Here is a 23,622-nt window from a genome sequence, read left to right as displayed (position 1 = left end):
GATTGTGCTATTGCTTCGACGAATACATAGCAATCGCTTGATTCCTTTGTTGTGCTCAGTTTTCGTAGTCGCAGCCGTCAAGAAGTGGCGATACTTTTGCATAAAGACACTTTCTCTCCCAACCAGTCCTGCAAAGAAAGTTTCCGCATTATTATGTGTGTAGACGATCAGTGGTCTGAATGCATACCAATACTTGAAGCCCCATTGGCGCAGTATCATGGATGCGCAACGAATGTCATCTTCAAGGTACTCATCCAGGAAGGCTGTGAATTAATATGCGAATGCTTATTGTTACCGTCCACTCTCGAATAATTCCAGCCTCTACTTATATAACTTTAATATATAGTTTTGTATTGAAAAGTAAATGAGCCAACCAACCTACCGTCGCATAGTTCGTGACAGCGACCGTTTCGTTTCCCTGGAACATACTTGTCATAGCAGGAAAAGTAGCTTGTCAGCTGGGGAACATTGAAAGTGCAGTTAGAGGGTGACGTTCCTGTAGTTTGGTTAATGCAAGGTTAACTGTGTTAACTGTGTATCAAATGCAGAGTGAATACTGACTTGCCTGGAATATGCCAACCGTTCGCTGGCCTCCCTCTCGCTTGACGGAGAGTGTCATGTTAAACTTGCTCACCATTTTTGCGATGCATAAAACTGAAGAGGAAGAAAGGCTGTTCACTGAATATAGCACCCCGAATATTCACTAGACAAAAACGAATGTCCACTTTCATTTGATGTGAGGGTTAACAAAGCTACACTTTTGCATTTAGCCTCCTTGTGGATACGTGTCATGCAATCATTGCAAAGACAAACGTTAATTTGTCCCGTTCGTATTCATGCCTGTGCTAACTTTTTTTTATTTATTTTTTATTTTTTTTGCTAGGATTACATGTTTGTACATCTAAACTTTCAACGATTGTGAGGGATAAAATCTGTACAGGTGTAAGTTCAGGTAAGTATGTGCGGTTATGATATCGGGGATACATCTACAGATAAACACTTACACTGTAAAATCTTGGTTCGATCAAAGCCGGCCTGCCGCAATTTTCTGGCCAGAAAGCATCGATGCACTCGTCTGGCAGGAGCACTCGGAATGAGAACACCAAAGAGGAGGACGACAGCGATCAAAAAGACCCGCTTGGTCGGCACTGTGGTTCTCATGCCTGTCTTTGTCTTGCGGTCAAGGATGCACTTTTATGATTGTCACTAAACATTTACTTCGGTTGTTTTTCTTTTCGTTAATCACATCTACTCGAGGTTTGAGGATGACCAAGTTTGAGTAAGCTGGTTTCTCGCAGAAATGTCCCATGATCTGCGAGGTGAGCAAAATGGCGGCAGTTGCGGCTGATCAAACAGCACGCGCTGCCTTAATGTGTTCTATTTTTTTTTTTTTTTTGTATATTGTTATGTCAGAGGTTTTTTTCCTATTTATGTCTAATTTTATTCGACCAGACAGGATGGGCATTAGGGCACGGTTTCTTTGTTCTCATTTAACGTTGTGCGTATACATGCGTGCTGATCTGCATGCATCTTAAACTTGGCGCTTGACGTGATAAGGCACAAGTAGGGTCCTGTGTTTTCGGATAAATCCGAAGACACCCGAAAACACCCGCCGGTAAAATAATTTTGATGTGCCAATGCCCCCCCCCCCCCCCCACACACACACACACACACAAACAAAAATAGATGAAGACGGTAATCTACAATTAATTTTGAACAACGCACAGGATCAATGGTCCCGGGAAAATGCCACCACAGTTTTCTTTCTAATCTCGGATCATTGACAAAACCGTTCTTACCGCTTATCTCGTCAAGTTTCAGGACGAGGTGTCAGTGTACTTTGGGGTTGAAACTTCCCTATTGCATCCTTTACCACTCCAACTCGCGCGGCCGCGGGGTAGCATGGAATAGGATGGGAAGAAAACGTGCTTCCCAGCGACTGCCTCCGGGAGTTTATTGGTAAGGTATCGACGTTTATCTAAGCCACGCATCTGTGCAACTTTTGCCGTGGGACAAATTAGTATTGCCAGTGGCAATGGCACCATCACCAAACCCAGCTGAAGAAATATGAGTTGATATAAGCTCGTTTTATTTTTATTTATCTAGCATACGTTTACTTGTAGTGCAATTAAATGCAAAGGGGCAAGCGAGCTGGACAATAATGATGCAAATAATCCCTGGAGAAGGGGAACAAGAGGGACAAGGGACAAACATGAATCCCCAAACACAGCTAGGTGACTGGTGAGCGACCGAAAAAATCCGCCTGGTCCGGGTATCGAACCCGGGACCTCTCCATTACAAGTGGAGCGCTCTACCAACTGAGCTAACCAGGGGTTAGATGTCAGTAGAGCAAACGGGTTTTATCAGCTGCCACCAGTCTAACACCAACAAGGGTGAAGCTTGCAATTTAATGTTATAATTATAGTGCAATTAAATGCAAAGGGGCAAGCGAGCTGGACAATAATGATGAAAATAATCACTGGAGAAAGGGAACAAGAGGGACAAGGGACAAACATAAATCTCCAAACACAGCTAGGTGACTGGTGAGCGACCGAAAAAAACCTACTGGACCGGGTATCGAACCCGGGACCTCTCCATTACAAGTGGAGCGCTCTACCAACTGAGCTAACCAGGGGTTAGACGTATATATTTATTTCTCATAGGAAATGCTCCGAATTTCGAAAGGTTCATTCTAAAATCTCAGAATTTCGGAGATTTTAGAATCAAACAAAAGTAAACTCCTATAAAATCCGAATTCCCAGAAAAAATAAACACCCTCCAAATTCGACGAAAAATAAACTCCGAAAGCACGAAATCCTAGGCACAACCAGTGATGAATTACGTGTTTTGGCAGAATCTGTACCTTATTTCGACTCGCCCGTCAGAACTAATCCACATCCATGTTTGGTGACGCAAGAAATAAAACTAAAATCTACGCAATTGATTTTTTTTTTTTTTCATGTTTAATTAGGTCATGACGCTGCCAATTCGTTGCAGACATTCCGTACGCGACAAGACATGTTCCACGCGTCCCCTCAACGAAACTGAAACTTGCGTAAGTCTCGAAACAATAAATTCAATCACTATTACAATTCTTAGATTATTTATTTAAAAAAATAGTTTTATAGTCCAAATATCAACGCAAAAGAGCGCATAAAAGCGTGTATTTAATACATTACCAAATCTCAGCTCTTCATCTTCGCTCGGCTTAATTCCGTAAGAGATGGATTTAAGTATACAACACTGTTTTTAAGATGGCGATGGATTAGTATTTTCGTTTCTGCGTTACTTTCGTCCTTATGTTTGTCGCGTAACTTTTATGATGAATTTGTAACCTTTCATTAGTCGGAGACATCTTGAAAGGTAATGCAACACTCACCTGTTTCATATTTGACGTTCATTATTCATATTGCCACGCGCGTCGCCGAGCGAGAGCGTGCCTGGCCGAACGGTTACCGCGCTTGGCTGTCGCGCGGAAGATCTGAGTTCGATTCCAGGTAGCAAATGTTCTGTTATTTATTCTTTCTACTTGTCGTTCTTGCAAATTCGAAAACTTTCTCGTCTTATTGAGCTACGAATGTTCTACGCGCCGAACGTTCTAGGCCGAATGTTCCAGAAACCCACGCCGGTACGAAAGGTGCTCCGCGTGGCGAGCCGGGGTTAGTCTCGCCCCAGCGCTCGATCCTGCTGTTACGCCGACTTCGACGCCCGCAACGTTCTGTTATCTTCTGTTTCCTTTTTGTTTTGGGCACAAGTTTGCCCCAGTAAACGTTTATTTCCTCCTGTTTCCTCCTGATCACCACCCGTGACAATATAAGTGCCTTCAACCGTCTGACAGCCCAGACGTGTCATGAAGCAAACAATCCACTATCATGGAACTAAAAGGAACATAGGCAGAGTGGCGGATATTTACGTTTGTGCCTTTTGGGTTCAGAAATGTCAGGAAAAAATTTATAAATAGCTCTTCCGTAAAAAAAATAAATATATATATATATATGTATTTAGTGAAGAGCATTCACTTTCTGGTTTCACAAACACGACATGGCACTTTTTCGCATTTTACTTCGAAAGAGTTTTTAGAAATTGAGAAAACAGCTTTCGGATTCCGAAAAGAATCAAGAAAAAGATACCGGCGATCGCTTGTTCCCGTTAATGGCGGGTTCACACTAAAAGCGGATCCGCAAACACAAACTGGATCCGCGCGTTCTCAACCGCAAAGTGGCTAGGATTGAGCAGTTGGAGTGCGTTTTTGCCAACCGCTTCGGGATAAATTTCTCCCAACCGCTTTCACGAACCGCAAAGCGGCAACCAATCAGAACGCGACGCCGACGTGACATCAGTGACTTTCGAAACAAGATGGCACCGGTCGCTGGTGAGGCGTCCAAGGTGCTGTAGTCCTAGTGCTGGCTTTCAACAAATCAACGGAGAAACTTGATGTTCACGTCCATCCCTTGAATCCTTCGCGAAAAGAATTGGCTCGTAAGTTTAACGAGATTTGCACCGGTGATTTGGTTCAGGTAAGAGTTTGTTTATTATTCCGGGTGCCACAGCCCAAGCTCACTGCCTTGTTAGTCTCTGCCCGTAGAACGTCGGAACTCACCCCTGATCGACCGAAATGTCAGCTTTTCTACTTACTAAGATAGTCGCGTAAACTATTGAAAGAAATTTCGACACCGTACATGACCACCACGAAGGCCGATAGAGACGTCGTGAGCTTGATTGCATATCCAACGCACTACCGCGGAGAGGGCAGGCTATCTGCGCTAGCTCGACCCGTAACGTTTATTCCTAATTAAAGAAATAAAGGGAACATACCTAAGAAATAAATTGTGTGTACCAGATAATGCAGAGGTAATCCATACGGCGTTTATTTGAGCTTGATGTCAAACAAACAGTAGACTCGATCGACGAGCGAGTGACGAAAGAGAGTCCACCACCAACGAAGCCACGACCGGCTAACACCGAACACATGCCCCCGCACCACGGTCCACCCCACCGCTCACAACTTTGAAAATGATAAGAGCAAACAACGAGGGGGGAAAACTGGCCCTTTATTCGGAAAACAAGGTCAGCTATTCATGCGGGAAGAGTCCACTTTGAAGAAAAGGTCAGGGGCATCCTGTTCCCAGTCAGCAAGGCGCGCCTAGCTGGGCTTTGCTTGTGAGCGAAGTCGAGGGGAATCCCAGGCGAGTTTGGCGGGTTCATGCTTCTTTTTTCGCTGCTTGAACTCGTGATGCATGCGAACATCCCGGAGAAAAATCTTCCGAGTGCCAAAATAGCAAAAGTATGGCTTTGGATCTTGAAGTAAAGTGGATTTTGGATTGTAAAACAGGGTTGCCAAACGCAAGTCTCAAAAGATCACGCGTGATCGCCGAGAAACCGCCAACCGCTTCTCGGTGTGTCTGAACGGGGTCGCTTGCGAACCGCATCCGCAATCGCTTCGCGAACGCAGATTCGCTTCCAGTGTGAATGCGCCATTACAGTTGCTATGCCAGTTCAACCTCAGAGTTGTTGATTGTTCAGTTAACACAAGGTGAGGAAACGGAATCCAGGACAATAGCTCACCACTTTTTTTCATGAACTCGGGACAAAAGCTCACCACTTTTTTTCATGAACTCGGGACAAAAGCTCACCACTCTTCACGAACCCGGACAAAAGCTCACCACTGTCTTCACAAACCCGGACAAAAGCTCACCAGGGAAAGTTTCACGTGGTCCTTGACTCTTGAGCTCGAACAGCTTCAATGCATCCATGCAACCTTCAGAGGCAATGATAACAGAAATATAATTTTGCTCATGGTTTGTTGAGGATTAAAAACATGTTGATTTATCTATGGCTTAAAAACAGATACATTTCCCTACTGCCTCCACCAGCCTTGGGAGATCCCTGTGCAGTTTGAAGTGCTCGCAGATGTTCTTTAAGCAATTCTGGAGACGCTTCATTGACTTGCGAACGCTCTTCACTGACGGCTCACCTCTCTGTTCTTTGATCAAAGCTGTGGCAACAAGTGCTTGGTATTGTCGCAGGCATTCAGTCATCCTCCAGACGCATGGGTGAGCATGCCCAACCAGCTTCTGGAAACCATTGTTCCATCCTTCGCAGGCATTGTTGGTCCGATCTTCATCTTGAAGTCTAGTATCGTGCACATTCCACAGTTCTGGGTGAAACTCCGGTCGTCGTCGGCGCATGGTCACAGCTAGGAGAGCTCTCATGGCGCTTGTCGCGGCAGAAGTATTACGGAAGGGACCGTTGACGTATGTCGAATCGAAGTAGTCGAGTGGGTCCCCGATGTCCCCGGTAGCGTTCCCCTTGATGTAGCTGAGTCCTTCGGGCACAAACAGTGGTGGGAGGAGTGGCTGGCCATTTAGCATCCTGCGCAGCTTTCTGAACTGGCCGTCGGTCATGTACTGGTCCAAGAGACCCAACTCCCGAACCTGAGAATTATTAGGAACAATGCGCTGAACAGCTCTCTCGTAACGAGAGCAATCCTATTATCTTAGCATGCACTCCTTGAATGCCACGACAGTACATTCATAGGCAATCAAGACCCATATGTTCCAGCCACTTGCCACTTTTATGCTCATGTAGTTAAACGTTTCGGCATCTTTTCTCGGAAGCTTGATACCATTCCACACAGCTGTCTCTCAGGCGAATTTTGATTACAATATCAGAAAAGTATAGCTGCTAAATTCGGCTCGCTTTTCTGTGTGTGCTTTGGCATAGGTGAAAGAAACAGCCTCTGGAAATAGCATGTTCCCCGAAGACGTCCTTCATGGCTTTCATGGCAGCGATCTCATGGTCGCTTATGATAACAGTAGGGTCCGGATGGTACCCCCTCTCCTCACAGCTTTTCACAATTGCTTGAAAGAGTTCCTCATACGTCGCCAAGCTCTTTCTTGAAAGAAGTATGTTCATGCAGGCCGATGAACTGTCTTCTACTTTGCGGCGCAGGACGTAGAGCTGCTTGAATATCCGCGGGCACACTGAGAACGTGCCATCCATATACCAGGTCTGGCTACTGCTTAAAGGAGCTGTGCAACGATATTCAATTGGAATGTTTTTCTCTCTACACGAGCTTACTGGCACACCTGGGACTCAAGGATACTCACACGCAACGCCATTGGCCAAGAAACTCCTTTGTTGCGGTGTAATTTCAAGGACAAAAGCAATCATTTTCATTCAATCTCTCCTTTGCAAAATTTGATGACGTAACTCGGGGATCGCAGTACACCCAAGTGACGATATTTGAATGCGGTTCATAGATTGGACCCGAGCATTGCGTGGACACTTGATTTGGGCTCGTGACAATTGCTAGCTCGAGAAGCATTCGGGTTGTGGCCCGTGTCCAATCGCTGCAACGACGACAACAGCCGAGCCATAACAATGTCTGGAACTCAGCGCGTGTCCTGCGCTTTGCCAACCCCAGCGCGTGGCTATGATCAACACTGGCGGCATATAATCGGCTCCAGATCACGTGGCCGCTTGTTCTGGCTGCGAGTTGAGGGGGTGAACGCTGCTCGTTTTTCGTAAATTTTTTTCTGGGACTTCTATTGCGTGGGGTGAAAAACGAACGTGTGTTTCATAGGTCATTAATGTTAGTGATCCGTTTTAAGCGGTATTTGTGCACAGTACAAAAATTGTTGCACAGCTCCTTTAACACTGCAAGTTGCTTGGGGTGGAAAAACCAGCATGCAGTTTTGGCACTCTTTCCCATTGTCATAGAGTAGAAATGGCTTTGTTGTGCTTCTTCGGTTCTTGCCCAGGCGTCCTGAACATGCAGGTCCCTTGTTGTTGACGGCTTTGTTGGGCGCACCTTGCTTCGCTGTCGATGCAAGTCTCGACGAACAGTTTCTGGGTCTCCAACGTTTATGATGCACTTGTTCCGATGTTGCAGTGAGAGCTTTGGCTAGAAGTTGACTTGGGGGTTGGGAAGTTTGGTGGCTTTTCTCCTCAGCTTCGTTGTTTCGGTCGTGCTTGCATCCGTCACATGATTGTGTTCGGCTGGGGACCAGTGCTGAGTGATCTGCAGAAGAAAGATAAAAAATGTTGAATAGCTTTAAATTGAAACCTATAGTTGTAGGAAAGAAGCAATTGAAAACATGCTGTCCCCCCCCCCCCCCCCCCCCCCCCAATTCTACGCAATAGAATATAAAAAGACATATCAACATTTCTCAATATTGATACCGTAAAAAAACATTGAGATTCAAAATACTTTTCCAAGCATGTAGGCACAAACCCCTGTAAAGAACGCAGCCAATAAAAATAATTAGCAGGTACTCGTAGCAAGGTCTGTAGTAATAGCTCCATTGCACCCCAAAGTCCTTTGATATCGATACTGCCATCAGGTCCAGTCATTTTTCTAGATCTGCACATACTCGCAGCTATTAAGCAAAACCTTTTTCTTCCCATTGTTGGACAGAGTTGCCTTCATCGTAGAAAAGTGTAACCAAAAGTGCCGCATAACTGCATTATACGGTAGACTCTTACTAAATCAAAGTCCTGGAAGTCACAGATCTTAGTTGGAATTATCAGAAGTTTTAATTATCAGAAATTCATATAAAGATGATACCATTCAACATTATGATTTGTTACATGGATAGCTACACATACAAAGCAGATTTTTGCCAGTTTCTTCTACATAGGCCTAATTATAAGCAAGTACAGGCATAACACATTGGTGAAAGAACTGTGACATTAAGTTTATTCATGCGGCGAAAAAGTTGCGATTGTGGGCTGTTTAGTGACATGAGATCTCGAAACCAAATTTTCAATACCAGCCAATGCAAGTAGCTGTTTATGGGACTCTTCCTTTGCAGACAGAAACTTCCAGAGCTGAGCGATGTGCTCAAAGGCCTTTGCGGCTGTGACAGTTGGTAGTGGGTCATCCCTTTCTTCATCATCCTCACTCTCACTGCTACACTGTGCTACTTCCTGTACTATGTCCTCTAATGAGTCATGACGACAAACACACAGATCATCGTCAAGACTAGCATATTCCGCCAGCTCGGCGTTCACATTATGTACTTCAAGGCCAGAAAGCATGGCCAGTGAGCTGTTCCTCATCCTCGATGTTGTCTTGAAGCACATAATCTGAACACCGTTTTCCGCTAATGTGTGCCCGCTTGAGCCCCGTTGAGTGCGCTTCTTTCTGAGCACTGGTATACTGCGGAGGGGAGGCACTCACTTGATCGAATGACGTTTTAGCGAACGCCCACGTTTCATCGAACGACCCTTTAGCGAATAGTCGGACGCCGCGAAGCGGCGTTTTCGGGTGGGCCAAATGAGTTCATATTTTTGTAATGAGTTGCCGCAGACTGTCGCCGCGAAGCGGCGTAAAGCGCAGCGCGACGGATGGGTTAACGCGCGCCCCCCGTTATTCGCTAAAACGACCATTCGCTCAAATGTTCGCCGTTCGCTAAAATGTCATTCGCTCTTGTGATATGGACCCACTGCGGAGAAGCAACACTTGCAAAAGCAAGCTCCGCGGGTATTGCTTCTCTGCTGTGCACCGGTGCTCGGAGAGAAGTGCACTCAACGGGGCCACGAGAACAAAAAAGTGTGAATTAAGCGAAAACGCCGTTTGAATTAAGTGGCTTATAAATACATTAAAGACATAGCGGGACAACCAAAATTTTCAAATCTGTTTAAAATATTTGAGCGTGAATTATTGCGAGCCTACTGTATAGTGCCCCAAGGCATAAGCTCAATACCTCGAAGTTACCAAGTTCGAGGAATTTAGTCCAGAAACTGCAGCTTGGTGACAAATTCACTGAATGGCATAGGCACAGGCTGCCAAAGGGCACTTGGGCTTTTCGGTCTGAACTTGCTTAGGCGTGGCAACTAAGTCGAAATAAAAAAATCCCTCAGAACATAGCTGCAGTGACTTAGACTTTTGTCCCAAAATGTTGCTTCAGTGCCCATTGTGGCTTATCACAAAGGGCAGTGCAGTAGGGCTTTTCGGTTTGAACTTGCTTGGGTGTGGCAACTAAGTCGAAACAAAAAAGCTGTCAGAGCCTTGTTGCGGTGACTTAGATTTTTGTCCCAAAACATTTGCTCGGTGCCTATTCTAACATATCGGAAAGGGCAGGACACTGGGGACTTTCAGTTTGAACTTGCTTGGGCATGGCAACTAATTTAAAACAAAAAAGCTATTGGACCCTATTTGCGGTGACCTAGACTTTTGTCCCAAAATGTTGCTTCAGTGCCAATTGTGGCTTATCACAAAGGGCAGTGCAGTAGGGCTTTTCGGTTTGAACTTGCTTGGGTGTGGCAACTAAGTCAAAACAAAAAAGCTGTCAGAGCCTTGTTGCAGTGACTTAGATTTTTGTCCCAAAACATTTGCTCGGTGCCTATTCTAACATATCGGAAAGGGCAGGACACTGGGGACTTTCAGTTTGAACTTGCTTGGGCATGGCAACTAATTTAGAACAAAAAAGCTATTGGACCCAAGTTGCGGTGACCTAGACTTTTGTCCCAAAATGTTGCTTCAGTGCCAATTGTGGCTTATCACAAAGGGCAGTGCAGTAGGGCTTTTCGGTTTGAACTTGCTTGGGTGTGGCAACTAAGTCGAAACAAAAAAGCCATCAGGTCTTAGTTGCGGTGACCTAGATTTTTGTCCCAAAATGTTGCCTCAGTGCCTATTGTGGCTTATCTTGTCAACAAGTTTAGGAATGAGCAGTTTCTCCGAAAACAGCGCATTATTCATATCAGTTGCACCGTAGCCCAGCCTGTGCTTCTCCTGGTGAGCTTTCATTTGGGTAACCAAAAGAGAGAGGTGAGTTTTTGTCCGCATAAAAAAATGGGTGAGCATTTGTTTGGTGAGCTTCTGTCCAGTGAGCTTTTGTCTGGTTACCGAGGAAACTGCACTGAAGAGTTAGCGTCCAGTTTATCAGGCCTCAAGGCCATATCTAGTGAAGTGAATTACACTAAAGGAGGATCTGATACACAAACTTTGACAGTGAGGCATGATGAATAACAGTTGGATAAATTACAGACACACAATAAATAACTAAGTATTATCAATAGAACATTTTGATTAATGAAAACACTTAAAGTGGGCATTAAGAAAATATCAGAATTTAGGCTGGTTAGTCTTGTGTACAATTTTTTTCACAATGAGAATGTTTCAGTCATTCTTACCAAAAAGATATATATATATATATATATATATATATATATATATATATATATATATATATTCTTTTTGGTTACCAGCCGGAGGCTTAAAGAAGAAAAAGAAATTTAGGGAAGTATTGTAAACATTGTTCCGTAAAATGCAACAGGGCTTTTTGGTGAAGCATCCATGACATCACCTTACCAGCAACAAGTGCTGGGAGGTGGTGTGATAGAAGTAATCGGGGCAACGCTACGAAAGATTAAAAGCAAGCGTGAAGCCCTTCCACACTTTCGTAAGATTTGCACTTGACTATAAGCCTCAAAAATCACCAAGTGCCTACCTCGGAATTTCCTTCCCAAAAATCTATCCTCAAAAAATGCAACAGGGCTCTTCGGTGAAGCATCCATGACATCACCTTACCAGCAACAAGTGCCGGGAGTTGGCATGATAGAAGTAATCGGGGCAACGCTACGAAAGATTAAAAGCAAGCGTGAAGCTTGTCCACACTTTCATAAGATCTGCACTTGACTATAAGCCTCAAAAATCACCAAGTACGTACCTCGGAATTTCCTTCCCCAAAATCTATCCTCAAAAAATGCCACAGGGCACCTTGGCGAGGCGTCGATGGCGTCGCCCTACCAGCAGCAGGTGCTGGGCGGCCCCATGGGGACCGGGATGGGGCCCCCCCTGCTGTCCCCGCAGCAGCAGGGGGGCCCCGGCTTTGCGGGGGCTCCCGACGCCGGGGAGCCTGTGCAGGCCCTGCAGCACAAGGACCTGAACACGGTGATGATGTGCCGCGTGGGGCAGGAGACCGTGCAGGAGGTGGTGGCCAAGGCCATCGAACTCTTCCAGAACCTCAAGGCATTGCAGGTGAGGGCAGCTGTCGTCGGGGTACGGCACCCAGAGCTGTATATTGAGAAAGTATGGTCAATAGGGGGAGCTGGGGGGGGGGGGGGAGCGGCGAAAGGCGTCGCCGCCGCCAGCGCCGCATATTCCCCCCGTGATGAACTTGCAAAGTAACGATAAGCTGGGGCGCGGCGCAGGCATTTTTTGTTTCTGGTTGAGGCTGAAAGTACATGAATGTATAATTGTAAGAGATTAGTAGAAAAGGAGAGTTTCAACGTGATGAGTGTGTTTACTTAACCCAGAAAGGTGACATTGGCGAGAAAAATTTCCAGAAATATGAGGCGAAACTGTGAATGTGGGGTGCGCACCCCACATTCACAGTTTCGCTTCAAGGTTTAGGTCAAAACCCTCACGGAGCCGAACCCCCAATTTTTGTCGTCCACTTCGTCGCGGCAGTGGCTGCGGCAGCGAGGGCAATCAAGAGGAAGATTGAGTGCATTCTGTGTGTCGGCGTGACATCACGTGCATTGCCTTTTCAGTTACGAAGAGTCGCAAATTTCAACTCTAGCGTGCTGAAACGAAACACTCGAATACATCCTTACCTAGAAATTGTGATTGGAGTGTCTTTGTTAGGCTCATTGCATCCGCTAGGGGATTATTTGGGGCTAGTGGTTGGTCGCAAGAGCTGTCAATCATCGCGCCAAGGTCATTGAAACAAGTTTGGCCAATGACGTGCCCTTATTTTCGCCCTATTCTTACCAATTAATTATCAAGCTCTCTATATATACGGCTCTAATGGCACCCGCAACGTGGCTCCGACTGGTGTGGTCCATCGATTTCCACCTGGTGATGTCGTAGAAGCGTTGTGTGGTCGCCGGCTGCAATTCTGGCGGCGTTACGGCAGTGGTGGTGGATGTGGCGGACCCCTGTTCTGCCGCAAATCGCTCTTCGGCTTGGCAGCCCCCGAAAGCTTTCGCAGCAAGGAGTTGGGACACCGCGACGATGACGACAATCGCGTTTGCTCGTGCCTTTTGCAGGAGCTTCTTCGACCAGTCGTGACATCTGACAGCATGACACTATGGTTTTTGCGATGTTATTTGTTGCCACTTTGGAACCACTTGTGACGCTTGGGTGGAATGGGATGCCAAACGCGCCGGTCGAAGACACGTTCCGGGCGCCGTGGTCGGGAAGACTAAGTGCCGCGGCACCCTGCCCTCGGGGAGGGGGGACGCGAAGTGAAAGCACGGAAGGTGCGGGAAATGTGAACCCAGAGAAAACCTCGCTTAAAATTTTAAAAGATGCTTGACTGGAAACTTTAGGTTGCTCGAAATTTCAGAAGCAGTAGTAACCTCCGTCAACAGAATGTTTTTTTTTTGCTTTGAAAAGTAGTGTCTACAAGGTCTAAAATACCATGGTCATTATTGGAAAACTTGTCGATCCATTTTGAGGTTATTTTCCGCCTTTTATGGCACGTGGTGCACTTACACAATTTCTTGCACGGATGACAGCGTTTATAGCTCGATTAGCACGGTTATGAAGGCGCGTCAGCCGACTCGGCCTGCAACACAGTTACCCTCCGCTTGTGGCGTGACACTCTTTATTGTTTCGGCGGCCTCTAGCTAGTGCCGCCCAGCGCCCAGTGCTGGCCTATGGCGCTTCGAGCAGTGGGCACCATTTCTGGCCGAGGCGCTCGCAATTTGACGAAAGGCGTCGCGTAACTGAGACTTCGATTTTACGTCAAAGATTATAACATGGTCGAGGTTAAACCTCGGTCTTCCATTAAAAGTGCCAACAGCACAACGACACGGACAGAATGAAAAAAAAATAGACAGAGACCAGTGCTGGTGTTGGTCTGTCTTCTTTTAGTCTGTCTGTGTTGCGCTGTTTTTACTTTTAAATGTTGAACCAACTCGCCCAATGTCTACATTACTCGGTCCTCTGCTGGGGTGCGCTGTCACCCTTCGTAGGTTCAGCACGCGAACCCCACCAAATGACTTTTTTTTGTGTGAACAGCACCTAAGGCTGCGGGCCAGTATTTCGGCCTGCAGAGTGAATGGCGAACAGTTTCGTTGTTACAGAAGCTTAGCCAGTGCAGTGACTCCTGGGCTCCTGGGCATACTACTAGTATGGACACGGGTTGTTGAGGCTTCTTAAGTTTGCGAAAGGGTGTTGTACCATCTTTTTTTCTCTCAACGTGTAGAAGTATTCTTGTTTGTGACCTCTTTTTTTCTGTTGGAATGTTTTTATTACTTTCCCGTCTGCCCATTTGGCAGACGTAAGGGCGTTTCCGAGCGCAATTGGGACGTGAAAACTTTGTATAAATAAATCAATGAGCTGAGTGTGATGAAACTTCTCACAAGAGTGTTTTATGTGGTGCATTTATTACACTCAAATTTCGTAAGTGTAGCAGGGTGTCTAGCGACTTGGAAAACCGGGAATCGTCAGGGAAATTTTAATTACCGGGAAAAATCGGGGAAATTGTCAAAAAGCGAGCCCAGTCAGGGAAAATGAGCCGGAAAGGCCATCGAGTGCCTTGAGCAGAGACTTGAGGACTTGAAGGCAGAAATATAGGCAATAAATTCTGCTTAGAGTGAAGCGCGGGCTCTGCTCCCCCGATGTGCAGTGTGCTACTTGATGCAAAGAGAACCGACAAATCCAGTCGAAGCCATGGGTTGGATTATATTGGATTGAGAGTGCAACACTAAACTAGATCCAGTTAGAGCTTCTAGATTTGGTAACAAATGGGAAAGCCGCAAACTCCAATTTAATCCGAGCCTTAAGCCGAAAGTATCCGAAAGTGCATCTGGCGGCCATGTTGCCATTTGGTTATTGACGTGTATGGTTGAGCGTCATGTTTTCATCGTGTTTCCGGAAGTGGCCTCTTCACTGACAGTGTCAGCAGCAAGAAAGTGCTCATTTTACCCGGACTGGACGAACCCAAATATTTCGGTATATGCAAGTTAGATTAGGCCCGTGCAAAATAATCCTCATTGTGCTCAATGCTCAGTGCCTTGTGCTGTAATGGTCTGATATATTTAATTGCCTTTAGAGTGGTCAGGGAATGTCACCCAAACTTTTTAGGGAAAACCTTGAAAAGTTAGGGAATTACAGAAGAATAATTTGCTAGACACCCTGTGTAAGTATTAAAGGGACACTGGCACCCCCAAAATTTTTCTTTAATTTTTCGCCAGGCGCTTCATTATGGTGTCGGAGGACTACCCAATTAATATTTTGCAACAGAGTAGCATATTTTTTTATTAAAGTCAAAAGACGCAACTGCTCGAAACCGAAACCCGACGGAGGTCGGAGAAGTGGAGAGAAGAGAGTGAGTGGCGGAAGTCACGTAACTACACCCAACCGTGCGTTTTTTTTTTTTTTCCTCCTCTCCGTAGCAGACGACACGACATGCGACGTGCGATGCGGCGTGCGGGAACTGTTCGCTGTGCGATTCTTTTGCAGTTATGTTTGTTCTGCTCGTTGTTCTGTACTCCAAGATGAGTTGTTTTGTACATTGAGGAGTTGGAGATGAGTAGAGGGTGCCTGTGGCGAATTTCCATGATCGGCTACGAAGAGAATACACCCAGGATGTTGCGTGAAGAGCTGGCTCACATGTCCTGCGTCCGAAAAAAAGGGGCATTGTGCGACAGAGTTTCCGAAAGATCAACGGGATTGGGACCAATGGCTGGCTGCAATTCCTGTAGAACATATATGGGCACCTCGGAAAGCGGACGCTACCTGATTCATATGCTCCTTGCATTTTGTGGAAAGTGATTACATTGAGTTCGCAGGGGTCAAAAAGGAAATCCCATACAATATAATTCAGTGAAGTGTCGTCCACAACATTTGATTGTTATTTTTTTGTTTGTTTCTTCAGTAATAATTGTAAAAAAAAAAAAAAAGATATGTAAGCATTAGAAAATGAAAAAAAAAAAAAAAAGTAAACATCAAAAAATAAAAAAAAAAAAAAAAAAAGGTTTCACGGGAGATTAAACCCGGTCGTACCGCGTGTGAAGTGGACGTCTTCCCACTGAGCTACTGGGGCATCTCTTAACTGGTGGATCTCTTTCCCTAGTAATAATTCAGCCGGTAAACTGTAAGTTGGAAAGTTTGCTGCCGATTTTCCTCTAGCAAAAGCACTCCCGGGTCGAAGTCGGGAAGCACCACGCATTGGCGACATTCGCACCTAGTAAAGAAATCGTACGCATGCATATTCAACTCAAAGTACACACGTCGTGCTTGACGTTTGCGCGAGCGATGTCTTCAGCCACGAGAAGGGAGCGACGGCTCGGCGAGGTCTTCGTGCAAATCGGCTTGGTGGTCGGGCGTGTCGTACGGGATAAATACCAATTATTTTGATCAGTCCCAAATTTCTCCTTTAAAGGTAGACAGAATTCGCCGGTACCGCGAACGACAGTTCTGAAATAGAGGTCCCACGCCCGTTGTCCGCTGCCATCGCCGTCCCCGCGAGTCCCACGATACGCGAAACGACGAACGCACAGAATGCTTCCGGTTGTCTGTGGAACTTTTTTTTTCAATCAACGTATTTGCAGCTTTTTAGAAGCCACGAAAAATGGGTTTCATATTTTTTTTCTATTTTTAATATGGAGTGTGTGCCTTCAGTGACCCACGACTTTGATTAAATTTGGTGGTCGCATCGATACCTTGGAAAACGGCCCATGACCGTGGAAAGGAGAGTGAGCGAGACTCGAACCGGCCAGTTCTTGATCGGCGGTTTTCGGGCGGAAAGAAACCGAATTTCGAGCCGCAAATTCTGTCCTGGGTAGTTGAGCTCTCATATGTCACGTACAACTAAAAACCTCGGTGAGCAGAAATACCCTGTCAGTGTCCCTTTAATAAAAAAAATTTAAGCCGGAAAAAAAATCCTTTTTTTTTTTCTGCGCGCTGGGAGAAAGGTGGTAAAAGCCACCTGGTTGACGCTGCTACCCACAGATGTCACGGCATTATATGATGTGTTACATTGTATTATGGTTCGGATATGTGCATTCATCTGTGTAGCACATTTATGTTGATTCTGTAATTTGCCCTGAGTTGCTCCCCCTTACTGATTATTCTTTAGCTGCTCCACCAAGTAACGTATGATCTTCAAACCTATGTAACCACTCTACTAAGGTTCTGAAAGGAACCGGTAGTATTATTAAAATAAAATAAAAACTGAATAATAACATGAAAGCTTCTTTGCGATGAATACCCGAAAATGGATCCAGCAGCTCCGAGCTTGTGTGTTATTTATCCTCTATGAGTAGGAACGTCAATCAGATGGTTCTTATCGTTTTCCTTCCTTTGCATAAAAGAAAAGATTGTTTTTTTAGTACCATATTTGTTAGATTGGAGTATGATAAATTCCACCTGAAGGCATCTTTCTAAGAAGTTTAAATGGTTTATTTATAAAAAAACATTTTTTGCCAGAATAGCACTCGAAAACACCCTGTAGAAAGCAGAGGGTTTGTCAAGTGGTGCAGCTTTTTTCACCCTCTTCCCACACCCCCATTGCATACTCTGGAAGTGAAATAAATTGCATTGAATTGAATTGTTTTCTTGGCAGCCCCCGACGGGCGTGGCGTCCAGCATGGCCGGCCAAGAGGAACGGCGGCTCAAGCTGCAGGACACGCTCCGTACGGTGGGCATGCTTTTCAAGAGGCTGCACCGCGTCTACAATATCTGCAGCGACTGCGGCCCCAGTGCAGGGAGCCAATACACACCCATCGAGGTGAGGGCTTGGCTCCCCCGCAAGACGTCTCGTCCAGACGTTCTTAATCCATACTCTGCTTTGAAGTGAGCCTGTGTATTACATGCCCATAGAGGTGAGGATCTCGACTCCCTTTCGAGGTGTTCTGTCCGGATGTTCTTGATCCGTACTTCCTTTCGAAGTGAGGGCCCAGGTTATCTTTTAGCATGCATCATTGTTAACAGGATTTTTTCTCATTAGGTGAATTCAGAGTCTCCCATCTTATGTGGAAGATATCAGCTCCTGATTTTAACATCTCAGACTTCGTGATATTGGTATTTGTGTTTTCTTTGTAGTGTTCTTCGACTATCTGCGATACTATTTAACTCTAACCGTGCATGTTGTTGCCAGCTACCTGTCGGATGTCTTTTGAGGCTTGCAGTTAACTTGTCAGACACTCTTGGGTGTCTTTAGCTGGTCAGGTATTGGAAGTTATCAGTCTCTCATATCTCGTTTTTCTTTATTGCATCCTAGGCAGAAACGAGGATGTGCAGTAAAGCTTCCGAAATTAGTCACTCTCTTAACATAGATATCAGCAGCGACTTAGCACATGTCCTGTGATGAACACATCTCTAACTTGAACACTGCCCCAAGCCGGGTGGACCGTGCGTGTTCTTGAAGTTTCCTGGTTTAGAGGTGTCTCTGTAGACTGATTACTGAGCGTACAAATGACAGTGACGAATGGATCAAGCCAAAAGGGACCCTGTTACATTCCAAGTTTGAAATATTCCTAACTCCGCTCGAGAGTTTTGGTGGTTGCCATCATACTCTTGAGGCCCCTAACAACGTCCACGGTCATCGGTGTAATTACCAATGAAACACTGTTCAATATGGCCAAAGATGTACTTTGATGAGAAAGGTGTTGGGGAAAGGATGCCCTCCTGTTATTCAGCAGCACTCGAGTGTGTCCGCTCTCTCGTGCGCAGCCCGACGTGACTCTTCAAAGCCTCGTTCCAATGAAAGACGAGGCCAAGACCAGCGAAGAGAAAAAGCCATCAGAGGTCACCCGCAGCCTCCAAGAAGAAAGGGCGAGGCTTACGGAGGTGAGTTCATGTCAACTGTATGCCTCCAGCCATGTCTAGAGCCGTGGAATACCAGCAGTGTTCTGGAACACTTTTATCTGAGCCAGTTGCATGAGGAAGACATAAGGCACATAGGCAAATTTTATAATCTCATCCACAGTTGTGGTGGGGGAGGGGTATCCTCGGGCAATACAAACCACCCTGTAGACCAAAATGGGCATCCCTTGTTCAAGGAATTGATTACGGTCAGTGAACCTAGCATATCACTGATGCCATGCAGGGAGGTGGAAGTAAAGGGAGACGAGCGTAGTGGTGTGCACAGCCCTGAGTTAGCTGTGCTCAGAGAGACAGATATGTTGTTTCTTTGTTGTCTCTCTTTTTCTTCGATTGTCAGCAGAAGCTTTTGAGATGGTTTCAGCACTTTCTGCTAGATTTTACGTGTAATTCTGTATAAGGGCGTTGGTTCGAAAATTCTGGCAAAAATTGGCCAGCAAATCGAGTCCCTAGAAAGTGAAGATACGAAAAGTTGGTAAAAATAAGAAAAGCCCGTCGTGTTTCCAGCAAAGCGAATAAATTTGTGCACCTCGTCCCCGTGATTCCAAATGAAGACACCAATTTTTCGTCTCTTATTTACCCTTGAAAGCAGAGCTCCTCTCCTTAAACAGCGCTGGGGAATCGCATAAAGAAACAATGTGGCTGTAGTGTGTGTGATGTGTGTTTGCCCATGTCACTTTTTACGCGGTTTGGAACTTGCATGGCAGAAAGCTCGCACATGTCAAGTAGCTTTGCCCCTCCCTTCCACATCGGAACATCAACTTCTCTTATTTACAGCTATAGCCATAGACACCAACAGGATGAGACCGGCAGGAAGAAGTTTCGGTAGTCCCGCCACCAGCACGAGCTTCATACCATCGATAACGCCTTGGTGTCTTGAGCCTCGAGCGTGCATACATGAGCAAAGCACGGCAGAGTGCAGCGAGCGCTTGCCAGATGTTGGACATTCGAAAGAGATTCCTTGTCATTATCATCCTGTCTATGGCCTATAGTCCCTCCAATATTAACCTCTCGGAGAGTCTGTTGAGTGCCTTTAGCATTTCTAAATGCTTCTTTCTTTTGTTTTTTCCCATGCGGCATGCAGCAAGTGGTGATCAAGAACAGGCAGCTCAAGGAAGTGCTGGATGCCTTGCGCAACATCATCTGGGAAATCAACACCATGCTGGCCATGAGGAAAAGGTAAAGGACACCTGTGTTTTGAGGCTCAGCAGTTCTGCTGTACTACCTTGAGAAACTTTTTAGGATTGACACCGCTCTCGTTGCAAGTTCTTGGCTGTGGGGGCGTGTGGCGTAGGATACGAGTCTTTTCAGGCTTGTGTGGGTTTCTAATCTTATTCCTTGCAGCAGGAGTTATTGACTTTGTCTTAATTTTATGGATATCTGCGAAATATCGTAAGCATAAATTATTCGCTAATCTTTTTCAAGAACTGCAAAGATTACTTTATGCCTGGTGTTCGTCTGGTTCGAAAGGCATAGATTAAATATCTGCGTGCTCTGTTTTCTATGCATGTTGTTGAATGTTCTGTGAATGTCCACAAGAGATTGGTTTGGCTTTTCTGCTCATTACAAAGGCTTTTTATTTATCTTTTTACTATTTTTTTACATGATTATAGTTTGGGTGTCTAGTATATAGGGTGTCCCAAGTCACCAGGCTCGATCTACAATGGACCGTAAAAAATCGATGCCTGCACGTAGCAATCTAAACTTTTCGTCAGAGGTGCATTTCACAGGTCGGTTTTTTCTTGTAAAATTACAAAGCGTTGCTCCCTTTCTGTGAAAAATAAGGCCAAGAAACTTGCCAGGATCAACGGTGGGTGGCAATGCAGACCAAGTCGAGTGGCGGGGTGCGCTTGGCGCTCGTATTGATAGATGGTGCTACCTCCTTATCGAGACGGTTTGCAACCTTTGTGGTTTATTAAAATGAACATAATTTTTTTGCTATGTACCTTTGGTTGAAAAATAAATGCGGACAATAAAAGCAAAACTTATAAGTAAAAAAAAAATGTGTCTGCATAGCAATGACGCTTTTGCTGCCAGCGGATTTCGTCTGCGTGTCATCTGCTTTCTTTCGCTGGTCAGCTGCACCTTCGGATGCTGCTCCCGACACCATCTATAAATATGAACGCAGCTCGACTCTGTCGTCTGTGTCGCTGACCGCCGTTGACCCTGGCAGGTCTGTTGGCCCTACATATTACAGAAGGGGAGCTATGCTTTGTAATTTTACAAGAAAAAACCGACCTGTTAAATATACCTTTGACAAAAAGTTTAGATTGCAATGTGCAGGCATCGATTTTTATGGTCCATTTTAGATAGAGCTTGGTGACTTGGGACACCCTATACAGTCAAACCTCGATGTAACGAAGTCGGTAAAATTCGGAATTTACTCCGTTACATTGAAATTTCGCTACATAGAAGTTCGGGGCTAACAATAAAAAAAGTTTCCACAAATGTTTCTCGGATGCACAAAACTCACCGAGGATGCCTTTATTTCGGTTCAAAGTAGTCCGTCACCTTTTTCTGGGCCAGGGGTGGCTTCATCACCTTCAAGGCTCCATTGCCCAGGACAACGAGAAATGCATGCATTTAGTTAGGCCTCGAAACGAAAGGCCGACGGACGAAACGGCGGTGGCTCTAGTGTTCTTTAGTGGCCGTTCTGTACACCACGCTCACCAGATTTGGCCTGTTTCAGCCTTTGCACTTTATCGGGGGCCCGTCTCAGCGCATGTGCTTCCGAAAATCTCCTTTGGGGTTTAAAAGTTTGTGATGAATTGTCCATGAAATTTTGTTGTGTAGAAATTTTGGCAAACGGGACTCGTTACATACAGGTCAAAAATACATGGCATGCATACACTTGCGGTTAGAGAAAGTTAAATACTTGTCTCATTGGGGGTTTCGTTACATAGAAGTTCATTACATCGAGGTTTGACTGTATGTATAAGAGCGAAATATTGTGCTGCAGTTTTTATGAGCCAAATGAAGTCTACTTGAAACCTGCTTAGTGCCTACTAAAAGACACAATTTCAGGAAGTGGGACTGTGTGTAAACAGCCCAGGCCTGTTTAAATGTCATGTAGACCATTGTGACACTTAAAAACTTTGTATCTTAAAAAAATATGTCGGTGAAACCTCAAATTTTGCAATCACCATGGAACGGTGCTTTATAATGTAAGCTTTTCCTCCAACTGGGGAATGTTTACAGGCATTCTTTCTAAATAATGAGAAGGTCTCATATAATAACTACCTACTACTTGGAGATACTTTGTAGTCTCCTACTCACATGCTTCCAATTCTTGTCCCTTCGTCTTGGTCTTGTGGACCTAGATACTACTACCCTCAAATCTTGTTACTGTAAATCCTCTTCTCGGCCTTTAGGTCTTAGGCTGGCCCTGTGCATCTAAATCCATTAAGCCACAGGCTTTATCTTGTGGGTCGTCACCTAAACGACGCCCGATTGGGACGTGCTTCGCTCGCTCCCCAAGAAGTCGCCCAACAATGCACATTGCTAGAACAGTTTACTCCAACACTCATGCCACTGTCATGGCTGTCCGTTGTCCCCCGTCTGTCGCCGTCCTGCCGCTGTCCTGTTCACACGTCGAGAGCGCCGCCAGTGTCCCGCTTCCCCTTTTAATACCCTCGCCCCCGCTGATCACGTGTATGCCCTCGACTTGTCCACATGCCCCTTACGCCCTGACCACGGTCCTCCCACGATCCCCGAGTGTAGGTGATGCATCATGTGATGATGCTCACTCGTCCAGGGATTTGGGTGAGCAGGAAATGGGGCCCAGCTGTTTGGCCTTGACAGGGTGCGGGAAGAATGGGCGAGAGGAAGGCAGGAACGACGGGATCTGAGGGTGGGGCGGCTAAAAGGGTCCCTACAATCTTCAGACGTCGTTCCTGTGGAGCATAATCGTGATCAGCTTTGATCTTGTAGATCAGTGGTTCTCAGCCGTTGATGTTTTGTGGACCGCTTGTGAAGTGGAAGTGTGTGAAGTAGACTTTTCACATTAATATACCGCGAAAACTGGAACGTTTCTTCTCAATCTGAAAACAAGCAAATTTTACTGACAGGCTTGACTGATGAGGCAGGGCTTCGCAGACCCTTAGGATGCCTTCGCGGACCCCAAAGGGTCTGCAAATCCCATTTGAGAACGACTGTTGTAAAATATGAAAGTTATGCTGTAGGTTGCAAGGTTGACTTTCTAACTGCCGTACCTATAAATCCTGAAATTGTGGGTTGTAATCTGGATCTTGTTGATATCAATTTATATTGGTAGATTATGATTGTGGAGAATTCAGCCTTGCTGTTAAGTCCATAAACCTCATGCCCCCCCTTTTTCTTGATGTATTGACCTGTCTGAGTAAGTGGAAGAGGTTTCTTGAACTGAGGATGCACGCACATACAGACTAGTGCTCTTGGAATGGTTGTATTCTAGAACAGTAGGCGAGTGCCACAACTAGTGTTGAACGCATTATGCAAAGGATGCCACAAGAGGGACTCTGTCTGATGCAGGCACTTGCAGTTCAGCCACCGGGTATCATCCCTGAATCCACCCAAGTGACACCGCAGGAACGGCACAATAAAACTTGGGTTAGAAACCTTATCCGAGTTTCAGTGCTGCTGACGTTGATGGGCAATGGCACAAGACTCTGAGGTGCAGTGCGTTACATGTTTTCTCCTGGAATGCTTTGGGTAGCTTTGGCAGATCACCTTGAAATCAAGTAAGAACTGTTTTGGTACTTCGGTAACAACTTGGGTGTATGTGTGTGGGTGATTTTTAGATACAAACCAGCAGTAGCCTCCCTAGCACATTTAGCTAATTTGAAGATTTTTTTTTTTCA

General features: G+C 45.6%; 2 protein-coding genes across 6 annotated transcripts; one reads left to right on the top strand and one right to left on the bottom strand.

The window, feature by feature from the left end:
• Positions 1-10: 10 nt before the first annotated feature.
• Positions 11-3,302, bottom strand: LOC115328740 (lysozyme-like protein 1). Of its 5 annotated transcripts, none has more exons than XM_042286577.1 (6): positions 3,180-3,302; positions 1,005-1,075; positions 566-654; positions 383-458; positions 188-263; positions 11-128 (listed from the first exon to the last, which is right to left on the bottom strand). In XM_042286577.1, exons 3-6 carry the CDS (start codon positions 635-637, stop codon positions 56-58), a joined length of 297 nt encoding a protein of 98 aa, XP_042142511.1. In that variant the 5' UTR covers positions 638-654; positions 1,005-1,075; positions 3,180-3,302; the 3' UTR covers positions 11-55. The 5 variants fall into 5 exon arrangements, with proteins under 5 accessions (XP_042142511.1, XP_042142509.1, XP_042142510.1 ...); XM_042286575.1 differs by lacking the exon at positions 3,180-3,302 and adding an exon at positions 1,800-1,924 and having other exon boundaries at positions 1,005-1,312; XM_042286576.1 differs by lacking the exon at positions 3,180-3,302 and adding an exon at positions 1,800-1,835.
• LOC8043596 (mediator of RNA polymerase II transcription subunit 30) lies at positions 3,240-23,384 on the top strand. Its single transcript, XM_029990128.4, has 6 exons — positions 3,240-3,363; positions 11,721-11,986; positions 17,526-17,690; positions 18,635-18,751; positions 19,869-19,963; positions 23,294-23,384. The coding sequence occupies exons 2-6, from the start codon at positions 11,741-11,743 to the stop codon at positions 23,340-23,342; spliced, it is 672 nt and encodes a 223-aa protein (XP_029845988.1). The 5' UTR covers positions 3,240-3,363; positions 11,721-11,740; the 3' UTR covers positions 23,343-23,384.
• The last annotated feature ends 238 nt before the right edge of the window (positions 23,385-23,622 follow it).

This window comes from Ixodes scapularis, unplaced genomic scaffold, assembly GCF_016920785.2.
Source record: "Ixodes scapularis isolate PalLabHiFi unplaced genomic scaffold, ASM1692078v2 PGA_scaffold7__128_contigs__length_106722199, whole genome shotgun sequence".
NCBI lineage: Eukaryota > Metazoa > Arthropoda > Arachnida > Ixodida > Ixodidae > Ixodes > Ixodes scapularis.
The sequence above is the reverse complement of the archived record's forward strand: the minus strand, read 5'-3'. Positions and strand labels throughout refer to the sequence as shown.

Bases quoted from the DNA above. Each gene is read 5' to 3' on its own strand.
- LOC8043596 (XM_029990128.4), top strand. From the start codon at position 11,741: ATGGCGTCGCCCTACCAGCAGCAGGTGCTGGGCGGCCCCATGGGGACC. The intron at 18,752-19,868 runs GTGAGTTCATGT...TGCGGCATGCAG, and splicing joins AAAGGGCGAGGCTTACGGAG to CAAGTGGTGATCAAGAACAG. The intron at 19,964-23,293 runs GTAAAGGACACC...TGTCTGATGCAG, and splicing joins ATGCTGGCCATGAGGAAAAG to GCACTTGCAGTTCAGCCACC.
- LOC115328740 (XM_042286575.1), bottom strand. From the start codon at position 1,161: ATGAGAACCACAGTGCCGACCAAGCGGGTCTTTTTGATCGCTGTCGTC. The intron at 655-1,004 runs GTAAGTGTTTAT...CTTCCTCTTCAG, and splicing joins TCGAACCAAGATTTTACAGT to TTTTATGCATCGCAAAAATG. The intron at 459-565 runs GCAAGTCAGTAT...AATGTTCCCCAG, and splicing joins GAACGGTTGGCATATTCCAG to CTGACAAGCTACTTTTCCTG.